At 38.6% G+C, this 20,811-nt stretch overlaps 2 protein-coding genes across 9 annotated transcripts in view; one reads left to right on the top strand and one right to left on the bottom strand.

Annotated features, from left to right (window-relative positions):
* Positions 1 to 8,169, top strand: part of LOC113666305 (arginine kinase) — a 17,744-nt gene extending 9,575 nt beyond the window's left edge. The window contains exons 1-6 of one of the 4 annotated variants that reach the window (XM_027182075.2): positions 415 to 591; positions 4,522 to 5,431; positions 5,799 to 5,959; positions 6,203 to 6,632; positions 6,957 to 7,421; positions 7,701 to 8,169. In XM_027182075.2, coding sequence (XP_027037876.2) covers positions 449 to 591; positions 4,522 to 5,431; positions 5,799 to 5,959; positions 6,203 to 6,632; positions 6,957 to 7,421; positions 7,701 to 7,871 — 2,280 coding nt within the window. In that variant the 5' untranslated portion in view covers positions 415 to 448 and the 3' untranslated portion in view covers positions 7,872 to 8,169. Of the gene's footprint in view, positions 1 to 414; positions 592 to 2,743; positions 3,360 to 4,521; positions 5,432 to 5,798; positions 5,960 to 6,202; positions 6,633 to 6,956; positions 7,422 to 7,700 lie in introns of those variants that run through there. The other 3 variants (XM_027182076.2, XM_027182078.2, XM_027182077.2) reach the window with 3 other exon arrangements.
* LOC113666314 (uncharacterized) lies at positions 8,169 to 20,811 on the bottom strand. Of its 5 annotated transcripts, none has more exons than XM_089184622.1 (10): positions 20,682 to 20,811; positions 14,500 to 14,736; positions 13,440 to 13,732; positions 12,813 to 12,907; positions 12,401 to 12,557; positions 11,820 to 11,883; positions 11,312 to 11,365; positions 10,998 to 11,218; positions 10,152 to 10,326; positions 8,169 to 9,194 (listed from the first exon to the last, which is right to left on the bottom strand). In XM_089184622.1, exons 2-10 carry the CDS (start codon positions 14,726 to 14,728, stop codon positions 8,989 to 8,991), a joined length of 1,494 nt encoding a protein of 497 aa, XP_089040748.1. In that variant the 5' UTR covers positions 14,729 to 14,736; positions 20,682 to 20,811; the 3' UTR covers positions 8,169 to 8,988. The 5 variants fall into 5 exon arrangements, with proteins under 5 accessions (XP_089040748.1, XP_089040745.1, XP_089040744.1 ...); XM_089184619.1 differs by having other exon boundaries at positions 20,617 to 20,765; XM_089184618.1 differs by lacking the exon at positions 20,682 to 20,811 and adding an exon at positions 20,288 to 20,450.

Below are 20,811 nucleotides of genomic sequence, written 5' to 3'. Positions count from 1 at the left end.
AAACAACCCTTTTTCAAAAGAGCCAAATTAGCCCCAAAAATAGGACTATTTTACTCACTAAATGGCCCTATTTTGGGGGCTGAAACAGATCCTTTCAATTTATAGTGAAAAACCACTCGTGCAAAGCCTCACGTCTCTAACATGTCAACAACGGTATCGTTCTATCTGTTTACACACCAATTACTTTCCTTCTTTTGACAAAATAACGTATAACCTTTCAAAGTTACTTTTCACTAGCTTTGACCGGTTTGGATAACCTCAAAATTCTTCACAACATTGTATCGCATACTTAACATAAGCTAGATAACTATATTTAGAATCAAGAACGACAAGTTTGCATATGGATTATATCTTGTTTAGAAATTTGACCGCGTCAGGACTGTACCCGAGAAATAAGATTCGGTAATCTATGCTAATGTAAGTTGAAGCGTCGTTTTTTCAACTCGTTATGGGGCTTTTTCCTTCGAAATCGAAAACAGCTGCTCAGGGAACTCAACAAACCCTGCAAGCTAGCGCGCCACAGAATACTACTCCTTCGGTTGAACCTCAAAATCAAATCCAGGCAAATCAGGAGCCACAAACTGTTAAACAGTAAGTTGTTGTGTTGCTGGTGTGTACATAGTATGAGCATGTTCGCGTTACTTGATTTTCTTGTATCCAAAATGGTTTCCCCAGGTGAGGTTCGTTCTCAATATGCAAACCGCGCTGTTAATAAAGGGAGTAACCAAAAGTTCACAAGTTTGTGAGTCACAAATCAACGGGAACCATTTCCAGGCTGAAAAACGCATTGTTCGCTCGCGGTGCTTGCGTTAGTTGTGTCAAGCTTTTCCTGTCCATGTTTACTGTTCTCTCAAAAGAGCCAAAACTGCAAATAAATTTAAATTAGTACAGGTAGCGATTTTTGTAACCGCAAGAAATATCGAGTGGATGAATGAACTGAGACACTCCTTCCTCGTGCTTTTACATCTTTCGAAAAAATTATCGACATCCTTACTGGGATTACAATTTAATGTAGATCGCAAAACGCTGATATTGGCTGATAGCAGTAATGGGGGAGGTGGAGCGTCTCTTGCACTGGTCTCGTTTTGATAGTAGTAGGGCATGTAATTCGACATTTTCCTGCAATTGTGTTTGGAACATCGTCCTTGCGAGCCTTCACCCTAAGAGAGTGTGTTATGTCTTTCGCGCGACTAAAAGTGTTCCTTTAACTCCAACAGCAATCGAGCGTACTAAATCAGCTGATAATTCCGTCATTATTCTTGAGCATTTCGCTTTAGGGTTTCAGTGAAGTAGGGTGCTACGCTTAATTTACTGTGGGGATTTGTCAGCCATGCTGTAGGTGTTTCTATTTGGTCGCTGAGGCCATTCCCGTTGGCTTGGAAACAAGCCAGTGTGTAATTGAAAACACGTAAAGCTGTCAGCAAAGAACGAGTCTGACAGATCGGCGGGACAGGTTATCCTCTAGGCTTAATGAAATATAACCCAAACAGCTACAATAATCCTCGAAAATCTAAGCGAAGGAAATTGTCGATTTAAGGGTTAATTCCGCCAAGTTTATAAGAAATGTTATTTACCTTTGAAGACAAATATAGGATTTTGAACGATCAGCGATTATTATTTTACTTAGTTCAATTTACAAACAGTAACTAGAAGTTTTAATTTTAGATTTTGCTTGACAATTTTACAACTCATTTGCAGTTCCGTCTGGAAATTTATCCAATCAATTTTATCCTGAGATTTTAATTGGACATGGTGGTGTTTTTTTCAGCGTCTTGGGAACAATAGATTACGAGTAGTTCTTTCTTTCGGCGAAGTTCGTCGCGCGAGTAAAAATAGTCAGGGAAATAAGAGGGGCTCTCGAAAAAGATGGGACCACAGACCTAGCTCGAGAATTTGGCTTCTGCACTGCGTGCGCAACGCAGAATTTGGATCGGCTATCGGCAAGAAAAAAGATCATTCGTGTTAACGCTTGCCAACATTCGTCATGTTTACTGCGGTTTCTGACAATTGGTTCGATGAAGCCAGAGCAGACTGAGGCACTTTAAGCTCTTATCCCTGGAAAGGGCCTTCTGGAAATTTTGCCAACCGGATTTGGAAGAGTTTAATTTACCAGGTTGTTAATAAATTAGGAAAAAAAATTCCGACTGCCAGTCATTTAGTTATTTGAGAACTGCGACAAGCAGTCCACCTCAGGCAATTTATAAGTGCCAACATCCTGAGCTCAACGTAAACCGAGCGCTAGACATGCGATATGTAAAATCATTTCAAGATCGCTGAAGGCAAATTACAGGCACTCACATGACAAAAGTCAACCCTTGATTAAATTCTTACAAGTTTCGTTCTTGAGACTTACCCTTACCGAAACATTGCACAGATTTCCAGTTTATTGTGCGCCTCGAAATTTGAGATGGTTAAGTTTTCGTCTGATTACCTGTGAGTTGCGATGAAATGAGGATTGATTGATAATTAGGGGTCAGTTAGAAAAGGACGAGACAAACCAAAGGGATGAGGTCGATACAATATGTCGCATTTCAAGCCATTGTGTGACTGCTTTGTTCAGCTAATCTTGTGGTACAGACAACAGAACTGTTTAGACAGACTTCACAATACACTGTTTAACTGTTTATTAATCACAGCGATTAGTGAGAGGCAAACAGGGCACATTGTGTTTTAAATGATCTGTTTATTTCGTCACGCAAGAGTTCCTGTTTTGCGTTACATTCCAAATTTCATTTATTTCCTAAGGCCAGCCATGGGATAACCGATCGAAAGTGGATGACAACTTATATAAGAAAACCAAATCCTTTTCGATTGGCTAGCAAGCAAAATTATGTTCCAAGAGCGATAACGGGATCCCGGTTAATGACATACAGTTACCTTCAAATGAGAGAAATCCAGATATGAAGAAGTTTGAAAACGTGGAAAAACAATACTACAGGCTTATTTTTGTTCTAAAAGCCCATCATAAATATGTTGTGACAAAAACTGGAAATTAAGCGACAGTAGGGTTCTCAACCCAGGTCTACTCGCCTAAATATTACATGCAAATCGCGCAAGGAACATTTGGTGATACTGCTTGTCAACTGCTGCCGCCCTACAAAGCAGGTGTAACCGCCCGTCTATCTTGTGTCTCTCCTCCATCGTCCTTTTTCATGTAAGTTTTAGCAATTTCGGTTCTTCAAGCAGTCACTAAGATACGCTTTTAGTGATGGAGGAATGCAAGGAAGGAATCTTGATTTCCTGATAATGCTGCTCGAGTACTGTCACATTCAAAGCAGGCGTAACTTTTCGTCGCTCCTCCATCTTTATTTTGAGTTCTATCATACGATTACAATTGTGTTCTCCGATCAGGGTGCTAGGTAAGCTTTTAGCGGTAGAGAGGATATACTTTATATCAAATTGTTTTTGTGACTTCCAATCGAGTCATTCCACTAATTTTTCATCTAGCTCGTTATACTAAAGGACTTTCCACTGCCGTGTGCCAGAAATTTGTAAAGTACGTACATTGAAGTAAAAGCACACAATTGTAACGTATAATCCTGATGTGATGTCCACTTGTGGAGATCGCTTCTCTAGAAGTTTTGTTCAATGTGCGATTTGATTTATTTATTTAGTAGTTATCAAGTTGCCGAAAGATCGGGAGGCTCTTTGAAAATTCAAACAGTTGTTCAGCCGCATGGACGTCTTATGATACGTCAATTTTCGCTTTCGGTAAATTAAGAAAGGTTTTCTGTCACCACTGTATTTAAAATCGACTGTGACCAAGAACATTTCACCATCTTGAAGATGTTTGGTACAGCTTTACTCAAAATTTTCCCAGTTATAAAAGCAAACCACGAATTGTGCTATTCGTCTTTGACTGGATTGATTTTAAACGTTTGAGAAAGGCAAAGACAGCTAAGAAGTTTTCTTATGGTATTTATATCTAAGAGGAAAAATAAATTATTTTCTTTACCAAACAGGTATTGTGGCTTGAAGAAAACAACCATGTAAAGATATTTATGATTTTGAAAGATACGATCGGTAGAGAAATATATTATGCACGAAATGAAAAATCGCGCAGAAATTAATGTGCTTGTCAGAGAGTAATGTATGCATTACTGTGTCGACTTTTAAGGGGTATGGAAATTTACGAGATTGAATCATTTGTGATAGATTTTCGGCAGCCATTTTGTGGTCACTCCAGCCAAAATTGGCTGAGAATTTATTCTGTTTCCAAAAGAAGGAAGTCCATCTCTGAAATAATTTTCGGAGTAAATGAGAGCATCGCAGAAGAAGAATGTTGACACAGACTATCTTCCTTATCAATAAAAATCCCTTTATGACTGTAATCCGCTTGGTTTGCTTCGCACGTATTAGCATTTTGCAAGGCAAACAAATAATACTTTACGGTCGACCACATAAAGCCCGCTCGTTGAAATTCATTCCACGACATGCAATTCAGTGACATATATCCCTTGTTAATCATATTGGACTCGAAATCAAACAAAGTGATACGAAGAGTTTTTTATTTATCTCTAGATATTCCAACGGCGACGACATGACTTTGCCAAATCAGCTTTCGAGTCCTGATGCAAACCCCAAAATGCTGATGAAGAAGCACCTCACTCCAGAGGTGTACAAAGCTTTGAAGGATAAAAAGACCGCCGGCGGTTTCACTTTGCACGATCTGATAAACTCTGGCTTGGTGAATCTTGACTCTTCTACTGGCTGTTACGCTGGCGATGAGGAAAGCTACACCCTGTTCGCGCCATTACTGAATCCTGTTATTGAGGAGTACCACAGCCCTTACAAGTTGGCAGATGGCCATACCTCAGACATGAACCCAGATAATGTTGATGCACCAGACTTAGACCCTGAGGGATCTTTCATTCGGTCTACACGTATACGTGTTGCCCGAAATCTCAGTGGCTACCCACTAACACCCAATTTATCCAAAGAACAACGACTCGAGGTCGAAAAGAAGGTCGTTGGCGTCTTGACGTCTTTGACCGGTGATCTCGCTGGAAAGTACTATCCGCTGTCAGGAATGGACGAGGAGACCCGCCAGCAGTTGGTGGATGACCATTTCTTGTTCAAGAAAGGCGATCGCTTCCTAGAGGCGGCTGGCGTCAATAAGGAATGGCCTGAGGGACGAGGTATCTTCCATAATGATAGCAAGACCTTCTTAGTCTGGGTGAACGAGGAGGATCAACTTCGCATAATCAGCATGGAGATGGGTGGCGACATCAAATCCGTACTCACTCGCCTGTGTCTTGCTGTGAACGAGATAGACAAGCAGCTGGGTTTCCAGCAGACTAAGCAGCATGGGTATCTGTCCTCGTGCCCAACTAATTTGGGTACAGGAATGCGCGCTAGTGTGCACGTGAAAATCCCACATGCCAGTATACACCCAGACTTTAAGAATATTTGTGATCAATATCATATTCAGGTACGAAATATTAGCAGAAGGCATTGCTCTCAAGCATGTTTCTTTTATAGCTTGTATAAATTTCGATTACATTTCTTTTGGACGCTAAACTTCCATGTGCGAAGTCTTACATGGTGGTTAGAAGTAAAAGAGGGGGAATTTTCCATTAATTGTTCTCCTGTTTTAAGAAGCACCACTTTGCTCATAATTAGCCACAATATATCTCCCCAGGGCGAAGATACAAGCATTTAAGCCAAAACATTGAAATGATAGACAGGAATGTTAAAGGAATGCTTTGCATGAAGGCTGTGGACCGCATTTCTGGGGTATGAAAGGAACTAATGTCTTTGAAGCTTACGGTATCTTAAGGATGGTGTATATTTTTCAGCCTCGTGGAATCCATGGTGAACATTCCGAGTCCACTGGAGCGGATGCTGGTGTTTATGACATCAGTAACCGCCGGCGCTTAGGTCTGTCCGAGGTTCAATGTGTTAAGGACATGTATGAAGGGGTGAAAAAGCTGCTGGAGATCGAGAAAGATACTATTGCGTAAGTACTTTGGTTTGAAACTTTGCCCCACTTGTTAACATATCCAAAATCTGAAAAACGTAGGACAATTAGGGGAATGTGAAGTTAGAATGGAGTTGAGTTTGCAACTAGTGGTTCAACATTAAATCGTTTGAGTGAAAGGGACTTTTTCCGAAGAAAAGTTTCTGAAAAAAATAACTTGATTGAAAGAAAGACTTTAAAAGTGACAACGGTAATGTAAGAAGGGTTCTTCTCCTTTGTTAGTGAAAAGGAAGCCATGTTCCCAGAAGCTCTCAACAAGCCCGAGGTAAAGTCTCTGCTGAAGAAGTATCTTACTGAGGACACTTTTAATGAGCTAAAGGATAAGAAGACAGCTAGAGGCTGTACTCTTTGGAATCAAATCAACTCTGGTGTGGAGAACCTTGACTCTTCCACTGGCGTTTATGCTTCAGAACAGGAAGCATATACCCTGTTTGGCAAAATGTTCGACGCCATCATCGAAGACTATCATGCTCCCTACAAACTTTCAGACAAGCATGTCACCGATATGAACCCAGACAAGGTTGAGGCTCCAGATCTGGATCCTGACCACAAGTTCATCAGATCCACGCGCATCAGAGTAGCGCGAAATCTCCAAGGCCACGGTTTGCCACCCAGTATTCATAACAAAGAGAGACTGGAAATTGAATCAAAGGTAAGTGTATGGTACAAATCCTGTTCCGAATCCCAAATAATATATATACAATTTTAATTTTTGTTATGAAAAGCGAAATGCAAAGGTAATTGTTGAATTTCAGACGGATTTCTGTATGACTGCCTGACAACCTGGCAAAGTTCACTGAGCCTGAACATTTACTGACGCCTGAGCTGAAATTCACATCACGTTAGTAGACCTGTTAAATAACTAAGGAGCAAACCCGGTAAATTTTAATCATCGTGGACTTTTCAGGCCTCAGTGATCGTGCTCAGTTTATTTTCACATATTTTTCAATGGAGTGTCTATCATTGCTTCCTGCAGATCGTAAAAGTTCTAACGTCCTTAACCGGAGATCTAGCCGGAAAGTACTACCCTCTGACTGGAATGACTGAAGAAACCAGGAGGAAGCTTGTGGAGGACCACTTCCTGTTCAAGAAGGGTGACCGCTTCTTGGAGTCCGCGGGCATCAACAAGATGTGGCCTCAAGGTCGAGGAATCTTTCACAATGACAACAAAACTTTCTTAGTATGGGTGAACGAAGAGGACCACTTAAGGATTATCAGTATGGAGAAAGGAAGCGATATCAAGTCAGTGTTTGAGCGCCTATGCTTGGCTGTCAATGAGCTGGACAAACAAATTGGATTTCAACACGACGAATACCGTGGAAATCTTTCCTCGTGTCCAACTAATCTGGGCACAGGTATGCGTGCTAGTGTGCACGTGAAAATCCCGCACGCCAGTGAACATCCCGATTTTAAGAAGATTTGTGACGAATTCCACATTCAGGTAAGGAATGCCTGAGAATTTTTCTTGCATTAGATTAAAGATGATTGTCAAACAATACAGAAGGGTATGAAAAAACATCGTTTTAGAGGATAGAAAGTGGACTGTAACAAACCCTTGTGTCACCTTGAAACGAGGAAGGAGGTACGCCAAAATATCTGCACTCTTCCTTAGAACCGTACCTGTTATTTAAAACCGAACGGGTTAACACATACCTGATCAGATGGACATAAGTGATCATTCTGTTTGCTTTCTCATATTGTAATGCCCTTTTTTCTGCAGGCACGTGGAATCCATGGCGAACACTCCGTGTCTACCGGAGAAGATGCTGGAGTTTTTGACATCAGTAACCGCAGACGACTGGGTTTGTCGGAGGTGCAGTGTGTGCAGGACATGTACAATGGCGTCAAGAAACTTCTGGAGATTGAGGAAGAAGCTCTTGCTAAGTCATAAACGAATCTAACTAAATTCCAGTCTTAGACTTAATGCAAAAGGTCTCAAAAATAAACTTGTGGGAATTTTTCATTCAAAAAGTGTTTAATTCCAAATTACTTTTCTTTGAAGTGTTTGAAGTGTTAGCAGGTTGGGCTTGTAATTGTAATTTTGCTAAAGAAGTGATAGATGAGTCTGAAACAGGTGTGATTATTGTGGCAGTTTCAGCTGTGGATGTGGGTTTTCGAGTGACAAATATTTGAGGTCTGATTAGTGACTAGCTTTTCAGGTTTAAAATAAAGGTGATGATATTGCTGTTGTTATGTTAATTTATTTTTGACTCTGCATATGTACACAACATATGTCGTGAAAATTCACAGTGAAAAAGAAATGTTTTTTCTGTTCTTTTTTTCTGGAATATTATCCAATATTGTGATTTTAAGGCAGGCTCGGGGGGGAAAAGTGGACAGAGTAACTGTTCATTTTTTCAAGTCTCTTTGCTATGGAAACTAAACCTATTTTTGTGCCCAACAGGTAATCCTGCTCCTTTGTATCTCAGTGTCTACTAAGGCCATATTTTCCTTACGAGTCGTCATTTCTATCCCGAGAAACGATGGTTATTATTATTATTTTTTTTATTTTTTTTTTTTTATTTCCCATCTATAATCACAAACTAGTGTGCCAGTGCGAGACGTGAATATGAAAGTGATCAATAAGTGGGAATAAGTGAGAATCATTTATGGGAACTGCGGTTTTTTTTTTTTAAGGGCGAGACAGTTAAGACTTCAAGACGGAGAGAACCAGTCCAACAATGAAAATTTTTTTGCGCCTCGTCACCTTAGCACCTAGCTTACACTTTAACGTAGGCTTACATTTTAGACAAACCACTTCCTTTGTTCTTACAAAATTGCCAGGTTTTAGATTACCGACAGATTTCCCCTAGTTAACACGTAACTCCTGCATCTGCTACACAACTAACACGCATTGAAAAGATCATAGTAAAGAGAACCTAGTTAAGAACAGGCAGTAAAGCGTCTATAAGTCTACAACTGTGCTTACTCTTTGCTCAGCGTGTCCTTCTAGAGGTTAGCTAATTGAGTATTGGTGTAAAAATATTGCGTTAAAACGTTTATCAGCTCTAAACTGACGCCCAGGTTTCCTGAGTCTCGCTATTGCAGTTTTTTTCGGGAAGTAGGAAACGGTCACTAAATTTCTGCCGCAAAGACATGAGTGCTTTCCTGACGTCTCCAGCAACCTGTTCTTCAAATTCCCTGAGCAAAGCTGTCCTTTTCTGTGTTTCAGTGTCATTCGTATTGGATACCAGGAATTCTAGCTTTTTAGTGGCTGAAATTAAAAAATGTTGCTTAGCTTAACTGGTGACGATAGGTTGATATTTCTGCATTTTTAAAAGGAGGAAATAATCCATCGCTAAAAAGTCACCTTCAGCGAGGTAAAGTCATTTCATCAAGTGCCTCAACTCCAACGCCTCTTAACAACCTTTTGACAGCAACGCTGTAGAAACTCAGTGGTGATTATGGTGAAGGAGACGTATTGGGCAAATTAAACGTCATTCGTTGGCTGAAAAATCTTTTTTTTCTGAGGTTTAACCGTAATAAGTGTCTTACTCATAGCCTCAAATTCCATACTAAACTCAAACTGGCTACAAAGTCTGGCGGACAGTACATAGCTAATCAAAACCATATTTTTCCCAGGGCAAAGCAGATAAGGAAATATCTCTTTCTTTAAAAACAGATAAACTTAAATCATAATAGTCATTTTTTTTTCTTCCAAAAAAAGGCAGAAAAAGCCATTTTGTTACAATTTTGACAACCGCCTTCTAGCAATCGCCCTGACGAACGGCAAACGCCCGAAACGTCAGCCTTCAAACTCTTTACGGTGGCCAATTTGCGTTTTCAACTCAGTTGATAACACTAAATACCCTGTTATACTCTCCTACCGACGCAGCACCACAGTTTCTCTAGAAACTTACCCCCTTTATTCATTCGCCTTCTGGTAACCAGTGTGAGCTATGAGACTTTCGAGCTCGCAACAAATTTGGAACTATTTTTCAACGCCAGTAGACGTTATACTCTCCTTTGTTAGTGATGTTGATGGCCCATTTTTGTTCCAGTGCAAGTATCATCTACACTGGGGGATTGTATAAGAATAGATTGCGCCTACATTACTTGCATCCGCATTACTCGCTTGTTTTCAACCTCGCTTGTCAATCAAATCATCCATACAGCGATGTGCCGTAAGGAAAAGGTCAGTTGTGAGACAAGGGTTACGCAACAAACCAACCTCCTCGTTCACTTTTTCGCATCCGTGTCCTTCGGCACATTTCCCAGGTTGCACCGGAGATGAGAAAGAATGTGAGAATCCCCAGACAAGTGAACAAAGCTGGGTAAAATAGTAGACCTTCTGGATCTACACCTATTGTTTGATCACCTGGTGTCATTGACTCCTCTAGGCCACTCTGAGGTAAAAAGGAAAGAATAAAACAATTGAAAATGATCTATTTCAAATCTTTCGTTTTTCAAGTGCTGGCGGTGAATTTATTTTTTCTTAAACATTATACTTCTTGACGCCAAATTTGACGATAAAATGAGGAAGGTCATCTGTATCGTCCCGAGCCCTTCTTCTTCACTCACCTATCGTCAAAAAAAAATCAAGCAACTCTAACGGCTCTCACCAACCCATTGATATCAACGCTGTAAAATCTCAGTTTTGGTTACGGCGTATAAGACGTATCGTATCGTATCATAAATCAAATGTTTGTTGTCAGCTGAAAAACGTTTATTTTCTCGAGATTCAATCAAAACTAGTTTGTTTTTTATAGCCTCTAACCCATATCAAACTCAAACCGATTTCAAAATCGCGGACCACTTGCCCTGACGCACAGTGCACAAGTCGGGCACACGAATTAGGTGAATTAGTCGTCTGTTTGTTTGTTTGTTTGTTCCTGTAGAACACAAACGTCATTTTTATCGTCCTTGGCCCTTCTATTGACTGCCCGTCCTCGATGCAAACTTCTTCAAAATGCGACGAACACCAAAAATAAGCTCACTTGATTTATCACGTAAAGGAAAAAGAAACAAAACAAAATGTTGGCATACCAGTTGAAATTGCTTCAAGGAAATCATTTACCTTCATGGACTTGCCCATGTACAACTCAGCGTATTCATACATTTCGGACTCCTCCGAAAAGCGCAGGTTTTTCAAACATTTGACCAGGCTAACCAGTGAAGAGTTCTCGATCAGTGCGCCATATTCCAGGTATTCTTGAGAGATGACTTCTTGTACTTTGAATTCGTTTGCTGGGAAATAGTCTCGATAATGATCCAAGGTGAAGCTGTCCATGAGTCCTCCTTTGATAGCGAGAAGATTAAGTGAGTGTAATCTACTTCATAGATCCTGGAAAGTCTGTTTTTTTTTAATGCTAAATACAAAGTGATATATACCTATGGCTTTCCCTTTCAAAATTTCTTCTTGGATCTCTTTAATGCTGTGGACTCCTGGATTAGGAAAATTAAGAGATATCACGGTTATTCCATGATCAAGAGTATTGCAATGGATAACTCAATCGATAACTGTGCGCTACACTTTTTCAGAGAATCATTATATTCTGTCCTTTAAAAGAGAAATGTAATCGTTTGTGATCACGTAACGTTTCGACTGCATACTGTTAGTCTTCTCCAAACGATGAAGTCGATTGAGTACGTGTCACCTATATGCCGTTGTGCTCAGCTGTGATTGGGTAGAATTCCACGGCTGTGATTGATGCATTATTAGATTATTTCTGACCTTCTACAACAGTACATCCTTTCGTTCATATACTTTTATGTCGCCAGCTTGATAGACCATTCCATTTATGGGCCACTTGCTACATGCAATTCTCACCTAAGGAATGAGTACGGGCAAATTCCATTTCTGGAGTTTTGAATTACAGCTAGAGTCAGCATTACTCACGTCTAACTTGAGCTTGTCTTTGAAAGCCTGTCGTAGCCTCAATTGAGCCAAATAGAGCCGCCACCTGTACAAAAGTGTGGAAATACATCGTATAATATCCCAAAATACTCTTCACGAGATTTGGTTAACGAAGGAAATTCATCTCAGAATTTCCTTTGTGAATATTGCATTAGCACTGAATCTTACCGGTCAGGGTCAAGTAAAGTGCAAGCCCAGCTAACAGTCTTGACGGATACACATTCACACTCATAGATGTATTGATTATTGAGGATCACTTATTAGATGGGAAGTGAGACTATACTTTACCCTTTGGTGAAAGCTATCGATTACGAAAATGGCCTGCGTCATCTTTAGCTTTTGACAACACTCTGAAGTCTATAAGCTTACCTTCCCACATTTCATTGACAATTATTATTAGTGGAGAAGAGAAGTTAGTGTTTTGCCCCTAAACCACACAACACAACGACCAAACCGGTGATATTATGCTACCCTGAACTTCCTTTTATGCAGTCTAGCACACCGTCACTGAGCTGCTCGTCCTCTACGATGTGTTCAAAGACGGGCCTGAATTTGTAATTCACCTTTGCCTGAGGGAGGGGAATCATAGTGTCTAAGCTGATTGTTGTTAGAGAGGTTGTTAGCATGGCAGTGAAGATGGAACACATGCAAATCCCAGTTAAGATCCAGACGATCGCAAACAGTCTCCCAGAGATAGTCTTTGGGCAGCGATCACCATATCTGAAGTAAAGAAATAAGTTGGATGATTTGCAAGATGGCTGACAGATTTCTTCGTTTCCACCACAACTAATAGTAGCTCTAATATTTCAAAAGATTTTACATAGCATCCTCTGTAGTGCCGTCTTTCAAAATGGTAGTTAGGAGGAAATGTTATGCTTCAGATTGTGAGTACAGAATTACAACAAAAAATATCGGAAAAAAAAACAGACATAGTGACTAACTATTGGCCTGATGGTAAGCGTTCTATGGTTTTACCCGACTGTTGTCATGGACACAAAAGCCCACCAAAAGCCTTCCCATGATCCTTGAACGAAGCTCAGTGGAAATTCCTCTGTGTTTTGCCTAGTATCCTGTGGAAATAATTTCGATTGTTTACCACTGATGCCGGATAGAAGCACAGATAGATAGACACCCACGCCTGCTGGCTGACTGACCACTTAGACTAACAGATTAACAGGGACTGAACAACTGACAGACAGACACATAGATAGAAATACTTGCTGACAGACCAACTACACACAGACTAACAGATTGACAGGCTGACTGATTGAATAATTGACAAACAGAGAGACAGTCAGAATGACTGACTGACTGACATACTGACAATAACTGACTGAGAGAAGGCTAACAGACAGAATGACTGACCAAATGACTGACAGATAGACAGGCAGACTAACTGACAAACTGACGGACAGATAAGTACTGTGGTACAAACAAACAAACAAAGAGAGAAATAGAACGATAGAAATACAGGAGAAAAGGAATGAAGGCAAACCTGCTAAAAGAAACGAAATTGCAATTACGTTTGTATGTCGTTGGTAAAAGAATGAATTATGAATGTAAGGTAAAATCTACTAAGACAACTATGAAACATTTACAAACCAGTATCCAGGCAACGATTCCTGCTAACACCGACAATAACAGTGTTAACACCAGCACGGGCCAAGAGCTGAAGATGGAGGACAAAATTTTAATGGGGAGGTGTTTTCTGTCAGCCCTCTTGACGACAAATGCGACTCCAGTGTTAGGAAGTATGGGAACCACTTTGCTCTGAGAACTTAGGCCACTTTCCTTGTAGTTGAGAATCACGGGAAGTACAATGTCAGCCTGATACGCGTCAACGTATTTAATCACAGTTGATGAACAACAGCTTGATATCATAAAAACCAAGTTTACTGGAATAGAAAGTTTCCTAGAGTTAGTGTAGTGAATCACTTTGCAATAGCGAAGCCCTTGGGCACGGAATCGAAAAAAACAATGTCCATGGTTAAGATTATGTGACAATACCCCAAACGAATAATTTACACGGCGCTCAAGGACTATACTTTCGTCCATTGGCACGGATTTACGAGTGTGTTTCATCAAAGATCAGTCAATGAGACTCTGGTTTTCAGTAAGCGGAGAACAAGGTGGTGCTTCTTTTAAGAAAAGTGTTTCTCTGCTATAAAATTAAGTTTCCCTTATGGCAAAGAATCGTGATAAATGTATAATGGATCGCAGATAAGATCATTATTTGAGAAAAAGAAGTGTAATTGTATTTAAACAGTGAGACGTCTGCTATAAAATATTGGTGCGATAAATTGAACTCTCTGTTTACTAGCTACATGCCTAGTCTTCTATCAACAAATTTAAGGAAGTTGTGAGGAAATCATGGTAACTTTCTCTGTTCTAATTGCTCATCCTTGTTTATTCTAGCTTTAGCCTTACCTCCTCTGCTTTCGTGTGACCAAATGCACTGATTAAACTCATATCAAAGTTTGACAGAAGCGCTTGAAGCTTCACAGGGCATATAAAGCTCCTGACTTTCTATCACAGATCCATAGGATTTCAAAAATATTTGTTTACACGTTTTAGATTTTTCGCCCCCAGAAATTGCTTTGAGTCGTGAAAGCCTCAGAAATCCTCCTTTTTAGCTCTTTGTGTATGAGTTTATTTTACTCACATGGAAACAACCCATCGTAGGAAGTTTCATTACCGCTGACTTGTTTAATCACGTGGGGTTCTCGAGCAAGGAGCTCATCCCACCTGACTTTGATAGTATCTGGACACATTTCAGTTTTCCTTAAATCATCCATTATCATCCCATCATCTTCCGTGATGTTTTCGGCTGGAATAGATTTCAACTGAGGCGCCATCAAGAGAAAAGTCATTATGAATACCGAAGAAGCCATGTCTTTACCTACAAATAGAAAAAGACAGTACCTTTGACAAAATTCTCCATTCTGATGGCCTCTTACATCCCTGCTACCTATTAACACATTAATGACTTATAGCATGGTTTTTATCTCTGCTATTGGCGAAATTTTCCGGAAATAAAATTAACTTTAACATAAAAGATTTCTCAAACTTGCAAACCTCAGAAGTAGTCATTTTTTCGGTTATTTAGTGACAACAATTCAACTTGTATGATTCAAGAGTTATTCACATGACCCTCCCAGCTTTGGCGGACTCCTTCAATGTTGTGGCTTGCTATTTATTTCTCTTACTGAGCTCCGAACCGCTTTGTGGAGCCATGCTGTGTTTGGCCAAGTCGCTATCAATATTTTTCCTACATCAAGATCTTTGAAAGATATTTCTACAAAGTGCTCTCAACTCATGGGATTGGCTACATTAAACGATTTCCTAGTAGCCAACAATTCCACATTTCCATCACACATCATGGCCTTATAAATACTCGATATCTATTAATCGAAGACGATTTATAAAATAATGAAAAAGGAAAGTGTTCCTACGGCGTCTGTTATTTTTTCTACAGACCGCACGCAGAAAATTAACGCAAGCCAGCTGTTAACAGCTGATGTTGACAGATTGATAGGCAATTTCCAATTATGTCTTGTAGATTGCAATGGTTGACACTTCACAGATATACATCTTAACGTTTATATTCTTAAGAATTCAAACTGAAATGTGTAATCGTTGACTTCCCTCGAACTATTTTGATAAAATTAACGTGCTTTGTTCATCCATATTTCTTGTTAAATCTGTTTAATGATATGAAACCGATTTGGAGATTAAAACTTCGAATGAAACTAATTTTTGTTTTTTATTTACTTTTAATTGAAGATTCTCTTCTTTTCCCAGCCTTGTTTACGTAATTGAATAAGAGTGAATTTCGCACATCGTACCAAGCATCGTTAAGTTACTAGTAGGGTGGCAAAGTCGAAAAGTTGAAAACCTACACAGCCATTTTTATAATTTATGTGATGAGGAAACTGATAGAGAAGCAGAAGAAGAACATAACAGTCAAATAGGAGGTTATTATTCTCATCTAGAAAACCGTAACGGTTATAATTTTCAGAACGAAATTTAGAAACTTAAAAACTCCAGTGATGATTTACGATTGAAAACAAGCTGCAACGAGATAAGAATTTTTCTTACAATGTGTGTTGCATTTTATTCCACAATGTAGTCATTTCCGATGAGAATCGCGTCATATCTTTTCAGTTAATTGGGCCGACTACTTACGTGTTACCATAGGAGAAATAATGCATATTGCTTTAAAAGCTGACAAATAGCAATAGTTTGCGGTCGAAACATAAAAAAACCACATTGAAACTCGCAATTTATCACGAAACAAACGATAATGTTCCGTCACCGTTATAAGCAGGTCAAACTACAACCTATCTCACGATAAGGAAAAAGTTCGCAAGAGGGGATTGAGGTCAGGTAAGGGCCGTGGGGATTGACGGGGATTTAAAATGGTGAGCTGATCATTACAGGCCTGGACTGGAAATGATGCACTTTTCGCCGTCTTTGTCCTTTCTGTTGACGTACCTTGTGTAATAGTAATAATTATGGTCCACACAAGGAATTATCTATGTAAAGATATCCCAATATTGTACAACTCTCGAATTGATTCGTTTATTGAGGTAGTTTAAATTATTATTCAAACGATTCAAATGTCTCTATATCTATTTGCATCAAACATAACACCTGCTCCATTCCTAATTGGTTATTTCGTTAGAAACTCTAATATTTGCTTTTCCCAATCCAACAAATTCGTTGAAGTCTATCTTTATGGCTTTTGATCGTTGTGATTAACCAAACTTAGGGAAACAATTTGTCAGTCAGAGCTAAGGAAAATGATTCTTTATCAAGGCAGCTCAAAGAGCAACGAGTGATGAACTAATTTGTCAGCAATCGTAAATTATGTGCCTTCTTTAGATATAAGAAACATTTTGCTCACTATACGCGGATATTAAAACAAAAAAGCCACAATATTAACAATTTTTATCATTGTATCCATGCGTAGTCCTTCTTCAAGTATTTTTTTTTCTTTTTTGTGGACTGAATATGTAATTATCGGAGGCCCCCTAGACAATACGTCGAGCAAAAGGTAGAGAGTCCTTGAATTAACTTGCAACTGATTCCGTGTGAACGTTTGGTGAATTAGATATGGAAGTAATTAAGTGTTTCTAAGCTTACCTTAAAAAGCAAACCAAGGATTCAGAATAGGGTCGTATCGATCGTTTAAAATGGTGAGCGTCTAAAGATTCTCTAATAATCCTTCCAAATTAATATTCCTTTCGAGGGCCAACTCGCTAATAATTTCTTTTTTTCTCTTGAATTTAATAGCAAAATGCAAATTACTGCTTGATTACTACCTTTTATGGACACCAAATACAATGGCAAAAATTAAGAAAAACAAAAGCTTTCGAAAACAAAATAATCTCCAATAATTGCTCAGTTTAAAAGTGTTTCTGTCAAGGCCGAACAAGAGTTCGTTTTTCTTATCGCGTTCAACTCGTAATTGACGTCTTGTACAATTAATTTTTCCCAAGAAAACACGGTAAAAATTACTTTGTATGTCGAGGCCTGTTCATATTAAGGTGAGACCAGCTGTAAACGGATATGATTCCCCAAAATAAAGAAGTGGTCCAATAATTACACATTATAGAAAAAAATGTTTCTCCATCACCATCAAACACCTCAATGTACAGTTTATTTACGCGTTTTTGATAAAACCATTTTCCAATACTACCACCTGTGTAGACAAGATCTGTTCAGCAAGAAATAATATGTTAGTAGTTATGGTAATCATACAATACTTTAATGGCACTTTCGCTTGTTAAGTTGAGGACAATTTTCCCTCTTTTAGCGCAGATAGAAGACAAGTGAGAATTAATAAATAGTAATATTAATTGTGAAATTCTCCAAGAGCGCTGCTTAGGGTTTGAGATCTAAGAGCACCTTACAGATAGAAGAAATGAAAAAAAATATGCAAAAAAAACAAAATCATGCGATAAAACTTTGTTTAAAATTGATTCAATTAAAATTTTTTGAGCTCTCTTTTGAATGGAAAACAAAGTTTGCGCCTTTTTAATCTTCACTGGCAAGGAATTCCAATTGGTTTAGCTACCAAGAAACATCGAGCACTGATGAAGGCAGAACAAAGAGATTACTGGTGGGTTGGAGCTTTTTCACTCAGTGCTCTAAGTGACAGTATGCCAATTAAGGTGAAAAAAATTGGCAACCATAGTTCTGAAAATGCAGCAAACGACTGTGTTAAAGCAACTTCGTGTGCGCCATAACAATCAACATCATGATCGACACATACCTATTAAAGATCGGTTAATATGATTAAAATTTTATTGTTTTCTTGAAACAAAATTAAGTATCCAACACATCACAATCAAATTTTCTCGGAGCAGTATAATTGAAAATTAACCACCGGGAAAACGTATTTTACTTTTAACCATGACTATGGCTTGGTTCAGTGACGTTTTTCGTCGTCAGATCTCAACAAATTCATGAAAGAGATAATTAAGTTCAGTGCAAAACATAAACATGCAAGCCAATAAAAAAACAAATATTCATTCTTTTTGTTCGACATTCAAGATTGCCTTATTGCGTGGTGCTATCACTACAAATGGTATAGTGAATGTGGGAAGTGAAAAGTTCTCGAATGAAATAAAACTGTATGATGTACTACTTTTTTCCGAGAACTGAGCTCCACTAGTATATGTGTTCGAATCCTGCAACAAATCGTGTTTGAGAACTGTTTCGTAACCAAACTTGATAAATCAATATGCCAAACAGCGAACGTAATAAAGATTCTTGTTATGACTGAAACATATTTCAATAGCAGAGGAGAAACGAAACCTCAATATTTTATTACCTTATTAAACATCGAGCATCTTAAATGATGTTTTGACTATTGTCTCAAAGGAACTAACTCGAAGAATTTTGGAATCAGAAAGAAGAAAAAACATAGTGAGTTCGGTGGTCTAAATGTTCTGTCGCAAACCTGTGTACAGCTGAACTGTTAGCTCATGTACTGTCGCTGTTAGATCTGTTCCTCTCCCACAAGAAAATCTCCAAAACAAGCAGTTTGGCAACTGGATGCTGGCTGAGACAATAAATATTCGGAATACTGATTGTATGAATAATTAAAAATTTTTCAATACATTTGATTACCTTACGTTTTCATTTCTTTTTTAATTGTTAGCGGTGAACTCAGCTTCATTTTCCTTGTTAAGTCGAGGTTATGAATATAGACGAAGGTGTGTGCAAAATTTTCTTCTTACAAAAAAAAATTGAGACGAAAATATTTATCTAGAGAAATCCTTTTTCCTTCAAATCAATTATGAAGCTCAATAACAAACTGTAATTGTCGCCGCGTGACTTCCCGACGCCAGAAATCGTAAATACCCGGACCTTAGCTTAATACACGTCGATCTTTTTGATGGGCTGTCTCTGCTCTAGCTTAAAGAGAACTCACATGTATTTCACCAATAAATTAAATCAAGTGTCGAAATGGAAGTGGTTATTCGTTACCTAAAGCACTTCAGAAAAGTACTCCCCTTCAAATTAGTTTTAAGCGCAATGTAAAAACTGTTTCTCGGAGATTAGAGAAGATTTATGACATGAAATGCTTTAAAGTATTCGAAGGCGCAACTGGTAACATGTAATTATTTACTAGACAGTAATGGCAGTACTTTGATGGTCGTGAGCACCCGTTTGTCTAAAATGTAGAGTATATGTCTTGTTCTAGTTACAAGATTATGATCTACGCTTGAAATCTCTTTTATGAGTTAAAAATTCTACTAACTTAGGATTTAGCCTTCGATCGGGTAACTTTCCATTTAAATTCCCGTTCAATCGGAGAGAAAACACAATTAGATAATATATCTGAAACTATAAAACCGTGCAGGACGCCAATCATCTCGTACAAATACCAAGCAGCGTACTGCGATCTGAGAATGGCCAAAGTTTCCCTAAATATCTGTGTTCGAACTCTCGTTAGATAAGGAAATGATAGTTTTGATAAATTTCAACAACCTTCCTTTCTGTTCAGGCCACAAATTGATGATAACTTACAATCGGAGTACTTTTCTGCATTGTATTTATTGAAAAGTTTTCAAGGTCAGATACAAATTAATTATTCAAATGTGAGGTTTTCATTTGAGAAAAAGATTGCAGTATGATTGATGTGCTTCACCTGGTGGAATGTAAAAAAGGAAACTAGCTGTAGTTAGTTGAATCAGCCTGTTGGTGTGAAGTGAATAGCTATTTGACTGATTATTGATCAGACAACTATAAAGAATCGGCCTTTGTACAACTCCAGCAGTACCTGACAATAATGATATGTATGAGACTTCTTAGTCGATTTGGCAAAGTTTTCTGTTTCAAAATATAAACAGGATTTTTCAGGAAACTCTGCCCCCCAAGAGACCTTCAAGATCACAATAATATTCTTTGTAAAATTTGCGCTACGACAACAGCCTTACCTTGAAAGGACGATTTCAACTGAAAAAACAAAGAATCTATGAAATGAATCACAGAGCGATTGTTCAGCCAGCGACAGCTCGTAGTTAATACCTTTCTTGTAAGAAATTTCCAGAACACTGATTGAATGAATAATTCAAGATTTTGCATTACATTTGATTCCCTTACATTTTCATTCCTTTCGAACTCTCAGCGATTAAGTCAGCTTCCTTTTCCTCGTAAACTCGAGGTTACATAGAAGCAAAGATGTTTGCACAATTTTTTTATTTAAAAAAATCGTGACGGAAAAATGCTATTTCCTTCAAATCAATTATGGAGCTCAATCACAAACCTTGATCGTCTCTGCGTAACTTCCCGACGCTAGAAATCATAAAAACACGGACCTTAGCTTCATACCTGTCGATCTTTTAGGTGAACTGTTTCAGCTGTTAGTACCTTTCGCGTAAGAAGGATTTCGGTGTTTACGGTCAATATATACCACCTACAACCTCAAGTCATTTGTCAATGTCAAACCACTAAACCAAAT

The sequence above is a fragment of the Pocillopora damicornis genome, chromosome 10 (assembly GCF_964200805.1).
Source record: "Pocillopora damicornis chromosome 10, jaPocDami1.2, whole genome shotgun sequence".
Classification (NCBI taxonomy): domain Eukaryota; kingdom Metazoa; phylum Cnidaria; class Anthozoa; order Scleractinia; family Pocilloporidae; genus Pocillopora; species Pocillopora damicornis.
This window is presented reverse-complemented; position numbering and strand designations above follow the sequence as displayed.

What these genes read in the sequence shown, in the direction of transcription:
- LOC113666314 (XM_089184618.1), bottom strand. Translation starts at nt 20,435, where the DNA reads ATGCAAAATCTTGAATTATTCATTCAATCAGTGTTCTGGAAATTTCTT. An exon ending in CTACGATGGGTTGTTTCCAT is followed by an intron (nt 13,733 to 14,499) that starts GTGAGTAAAATA and finishes TTTCTATTCCAG; the next exon opens with TAAACTTGGTTTTTATGATA. An exon ending in GCGAAAAAGTGAACGAGGAG is followed by an intron (nt 9,195 to 10,151) that starts GTTGGTTTGTTG and finishes TTTTAATTTCAG; the next exon opens with CCACTAAAAAGCTAGAATTC.